At 54.7% G+C, this 6,000-nt stretch overlaps 1 protein-coding gene across 4 annotated transcripts in view; it reads right to left on the bottom strand.

Moving 5' to 3' along the window:
• The window catches only part of FCHSD2 (FCH and double SH3 domains 2), a 226,027-nt gene extending 222,015 nt beyond the window's left edge, over window positions 1-4,012 (bottom strand). For all 4 annotated transcript variants that reach the window (XM_068266595.1, XM_068266593.1, XM_068266594.1 and 1 more), the window contains exon 1: window positions 3,845-4,012. In XM_068266595.1, coding sequence (XP_068122696.1) covers window positions 3,845-3,865 — 21 coding nt within the window. In that variant the 5' untranslated portion in view covers window positions 3,866-4,012. The remainder of the gene's footprint in view (window positions 1-3,844) is intronic.
• Window positions 4,013-6,000: the final 1,988 nt, after the last annotated feature.

Raw genomic sequence — 6,000 nt, forward strand, 5'->3', positions numbered from 1 at the left:
CACGTCACCATGTATCAGAGTGACAGCATAACACGTCACCATGTATCAGAGTGACAGCATAACACACCACCATGTATCAGTGACAGCATAACACACCACCATGTATCAGTGACAGCATAACACATCACCATGTATCAGTGACAGCATAACACGTCACCATGTATCAGAGTGACAGCATAACACGTCACCATGTATCAGAGTGACAGCATAACACTCCACCATGTATCAGTGACAGCATAACACACCACCATGTATCAGAGTGACAGCATAACACGTCACCATGTATCAGAGTGACAGCATAACACGTCACCATGTATCAGTGACAGCATAACACACCACCATGTATCAGTGACAGCATAACACACCACCATGTATCAGAGTGACAGCATAACACACCACCATGTATCAGTGACAGCATAACACGTCACCATGTATCAGTGACAGCATAACACACCACCATGTATCAGTGACAGCATAACACACCACCATGTATCAGAGTGACAGCATAACACACCACCATGTATCAGTGACAGCATAACACACCACCATGTATCAGAGTGACAGCATAACACGTCACCATGTAACAGTGACAGCATAACACACCACCATGTATCAGAGTGACAGCATAACACGTCACCATGTATCAGAGTGACAGCATAACACGTCACCATGTAACAGTGACAGCATAACACACCACCATGTATCAGAGTGACAGCATAACACGTCACCATGTATCAGAGTGACAGCATAACACGTCACCATGTATCAGAGTGACAGCATAACACGTCACCATGTATCAGTGACAGCATAACACACCACCATGTATCAGAGTGACAGCATAACACACCATCATGTATCAGTGACAGCATAACACACCACCATGTATCAGAGTGACAGCATAACACACCACCATGTATCAGAGTGACAGCATAACACACCACCATGTATCAGTGACAGCATAACACACCACCATGTATCAGAGTGACAGCATAACACACCACCATGTATCAGAGTGACAGCATAACACACCACCATGTATCAGAGTGACAGCATAACACGTCACCATGTATCAGTGACAGCATAACACGTCACCATGTATCAGAGTGACAGCATAACACACCATCATGTATCAGTGACAGCATAACACACCACCATGTATCAGTGACAGCATAACACACCACCATGTACAGGAGGAATGAGCAGCAGTGCACAGGAGGGGTGACCAGCAGTGCACAGGAGGGGTGACCAGCAGTGCACAGGAGGGGTGACCAGCAGTGCACAGGAGGGGTGACCAGCAGTGCACAGGAGGGGTGACCAGCAGTGCACAGGAGGGGTGACCAGCAGCTCACACAGAATTGCTACTGAGGATGAACGGTACATTTTAGGCCCTATTATGGCATAATTAGCGAGATAATATAAATGCAATCTGCAAAAATTATAGGAATACTAAAATGTCAGCAATATATTAACCCATAGTAGTTATTATTATTATTATTATTATTATAACAATGCATGTGTTCCCCCTGACCTGTCAGGAACATTCAGCCGATCACATCATACACTGCAATTTGCAAATAACACGAGAGGAGGGATGAGAGGAGGAATGAGGTGCAGGACATGGAATGAGAGGAGGGATGAGGTGCAGGACATGGAATGAGAGGAGGGATGAGGTGCAGGACATGAAATGAGAGGAGGGATGAGGTGCAGAACATGAAATGAGAGGAGGGATGAGAGCAGTGATCTGCAGGACATGGAATGAGAGGAGGGATGAGAGGAGGGATAATCTGCAGGACATGGGATGAGAGGAGGGATGAGGTGCAGGACATGGAATGAGAGGAGGGATGAGCTGCAGGACATGGAATGAGATGAGGGATGAGATGCAGGACATGGAATGAGAGGAGGGATGAGGTGCAGGACATGGAATGAGAGGAGGGATGAGGTGCAGGACATGGAATGAGAGGAGGGATGAGAGGAGGGATGAGGTGCAGGACATGGAATGAGAGGAGGGATGAGGTGCAGGACATGGAATGAGAGGAGGGATGAGGTGCAGGACATGGAATGAGAGGAGGGATGAGGTGCAGGACATGGAATGAGATGAGGGATGAGGTGCAGGACATGGAATGAGATGAGGGATGATCTGCAGGAGATGGAATGAGAGGAGGGATGAGGTGCAGGACATGGAATGAGAGGAGGGATGAGGTGCAGGACATGGAATGAGAGGAGGGATGAGGTGCAGGACATGGAATGAGAGGAGGGATGAGAAGAGGGATGAGGTGTAGGACAAGGAATGAGAGGAGGGATGAGAGGAGATATGAGGTGCAGGACATGGAATGAGAGGAGGGATGAGGTGCAGGACATGGAATGAGAGGAGGGATGAGGTGCAGGACATGGAATGAGAGGAGGGATGAGAAGAGGGATGAGGTGTAGGACAAGGAATGAGAGGAGGGATGAGAGGAGATATGAGGTGCAGGACATGGAATGAGAGGAGGGATGAGGTGCAGGACATGGAATGAGAGGAGGAATGAGGTGCAGGACATGGAATGAGAGGAGGGATGAGGTGCAGGACATGGAATGAGAGGAGGGATGAGGTGCAGGACATGGCATGAGAGGAGGGATGAGGTGTAGGACAAGGAATGAGAGGAGGGATGAGAGGAGATATGAGGTGTAGGACAAGGAATGAGAGGAGGGATGAGAGGAGGGATGAGATGCAGGACAAGGAATCAGAGGAGGGATGAGGTGCAGGACATGGAATGAGAGGAGGGATGAGAGGAGGGATAATCTGCAGGACATGGGATGAGAGGAGGGATGAGGTGCAGGACATGGGATGAGAGGAGGGATGAGAGGAGATATGAGGTGTAGGACAAGGAATGAGAAGAGGGATGAGGTGCAGGACATGGAATGAGAGGAGGCATGAGGTGCGGGACATGGAATGAGAGGAGGGATGAGGTGCAGGACATGGAATGAGAGGAGGAATGAGAGGAGGGATGATCTGCAGGACATGGAATGAGAGGAGGAATGAGAGGAGGGATGATCTGCAGGACATGGAATGAGAGGATGGATGAGGTGCAGGACATGGAATGAGAGGAGGGATGATCTGCAGGACATGGAATGAGAGGAGGGATGATCTGCAGGACATGGAATGAGAGGAGGGATGAGGTGCAGGACATGGAATGAGAGGAGGGATGAGGTGCAGCACATGGAATGAGAGGAGGGATGAGGTGCAGCACATGGAATGAGATGAGGGATGAGGTGCAGGACATGGAATGAGATGAGGGATGATCTGCAGGAGATGGAATGAGAGGAGAGATGAGGTGCAGGACATGGAATGAGATGAGGGATGAGGTGCAGGACATGGAATGAGATGAGGGATGATCTGCAGGAGATGGAATGAGATGAGGGATGATCTGCAGGAGATGGAATGAGATGAGGGATGATCTGCAGGAGATGGAATGAGATGAGGGATGATCTGCAGGAGATGGAATGAGATGAGGGATGATCTGCAGGAGATGGAATTAGAGGACTGATAGGAGGAATGACCTGCAGGAGATGGAATAAGAGGAGTGATGAGCTGCAGGACATGTTATGAGATGATGAATGATCTGCAGGAGTTGGAATTAGAGGACTGATAGGAGGAATGACCTGCAGGAGATGGAATGAGAGGAGTGATGAGCTGCAGGTCATGTTATGAGATGAGGAATGATCTGCAGGAGATGGAATGAGAGGACTGATAGGAGGAATGATCTGCAGGAGATGCTGCACACAGCGGGGTGATCTGCAGCCCCCTATAGCACAGAGCAGCCCCCCCCCGGTACACAGAACAATGCCACCCGCCCCCCGGTCTCACCTTCCTCGGAGGGGGCTGCATGGCGCCGCCTCCCTCCTCCCCGGCCTCGGGGCAGCTGGCGGGTCCCGGGCTTTGTGTCACTGCCGGACTCCGGGGGGCTCCATGGAGGGCCACAGCCAGACTGGAGAGCGCCGGGCACAGTGCGGGGGAGGGGCGTGCGGGCGGCGTGTAACAGGAGCGGGGGAGGGGCCGCACGGAGACTACTGCAGCACTGCTGATCCCGGGAACTGTGCGCCACCTGCTGGTTCTGACACTAGTACTGCAGCACTGCTGATCCCGGGACCTGCGCGCCATCTGCTGGCCTGACACTGGTCCTGCAGCACTGCTGATCCCGGGAACTGTGCGCCACCTGCTGGTTCTGACACTGGTACTGCAGCACTGCTGATCCCGGGAACTGTGCGCCACCTGCTGGCCTGACATTGGTACTGCAGCACTGCTGATCCCGGGACCTGCGCGCTACCTGCTGGCCTGACACTGGTGCTGCAGCAATGCTGATCCCGGGACCTGCGCGCCATCTGCTGGCCTGACACTGGTACTGCAGCACTGCTGATCCCGGGACCTGCGCGCCATCTGCTGGCCTGACACTAGTACTGCAGCACTGCTGATCCCGGGAACTGTGCGCCACCTGCTGGTTCTGACACTGGTACTGCAGCACTGCTGATCCCGGGACCTGCGCGCCACCTGCTGGCCTGACACTGGTACTGCAGCACTGCTGATCCCGGGAACTGTGCGCCACCTGCTGGTTCTGACACTGGTACTGCAGCACTGCTGATCCCGGGACCTGCGCGCCACCTGCTGGCCTGAAACTGGTACTGCAGCACTGCTGATCCCGGGAACTGTGCGCCACCCAGGGCCGGGCCGAGGCAGAGGCTGGAGAGGCTCCGGCCTCAGGGCGCAGTGTAGAAGGGGGCGCACAATTCATTCAGCTGTCATTCCCAATTGTGTTTGAAGCAGAAAGAAATAAGAAAAGGGGATACATGGCAGTGACTGCAAGCCAAATAACTAGAGATTAAGGTGTTGGGGAGGTTGGGGGCCCTGGGGCACCTATTAGTTTAATAGCAATCAGTGTGTGACGGCTGGGGTGGGACGGATGGAGGGGCGCACTTTGGTGTCTTAGCCTTGGGTGCTGAAGGACCTTGTCCCGCCGCCGCCACCTGCTGGTTCTGACACTGGTACTGCAGCACTGCTGATCCCGGGAACTGTGCGCCACCTGCTGGCCTGACATTGGTACTGCAGCACTGCTGATCCCGGGACCTGCGCGCTACCTGCTGGCCTGACACTGGTGCTGCAGCAATGCTGATCCCGGGACCTGCGCGCCATCTGCTGGCCTGACACTGGTACTGCAGCACTGCTGATCCCGGGACCTGCGCGCCATCTGCTGGCCTGACACTAGTACTGCAGCACTGCTGATCCCGGGAACTGTGCGCCACCTGCTGGTTCTGACACTGGTACTGCAGCACTGCTGATCCCGGGACCTGCGCGCCCCCTGCTGGCCTGACACTGGTACTGCAGCACTGCTGATCCCGGGACCTGCGCGCCACCTGCTGGCCTGACACTAGTACTGCAGCACTGCTGATCCCGGGACCTGCCCGCCACCTGCTGGCCTGACACTGGTACTGCAGCACTGCTGATCCCGGGACCTGCGCGCCACCTGCTGGCCTGACACTAGTACTGCAGCACTGCTTATCCCGGGACCTGCGCGCCACCTGCTGGCCTGACACTAGTACTGCAGCACTGCTGATCCCGGGACCTGCGCGCCATCTGCTGGCCTGACACTGGTCCTGCAGCACTGCTGATCCCGGGACCTGCGCGCCATCTGCTGGCCTGACACTGGTCCTGCAGCACTGCTGATCCCGGGACCTGAGAGCCACCTGCTGGCCTGACACTGGTCCTGCAGCACTGCTGATCCCGGGACCTGCGCGCCATCTGCTGGCCTGACACTGCTGCTGCAGCAATGCTGATCCAGGGACCTGCCCGCCATCTGCTGGCTTGACACTGGTACTGCAGCAATCCTGATCCCGGGACCTGCGCGCCATCTGCTGGCCTGACACTGGTACTGCAGCACTGCTGATCCCGGGTCCTGCGCACCATCTGCTGGCCTAACACTGGTGCTGCAGCACTGCTGATCCCGGGTCCTGCGCACCATCTGCTGGCCT

Source organism: Hyperolius riggenbachi, chromosome 2 (genome assembly GCF_040937935.1).
Source record: "Hyperolius riggenbachi isolate aHypRig1 chromosome 2, aHypRig1.pri, whole genome shotgun sequence".
NCBI classification, from domain to species: Eukaryota; Metazoa; Chordata; class Amphibia; order Anura; family Hyperoliidae; genus Hyperolius; species Hyperolius riggenbachi.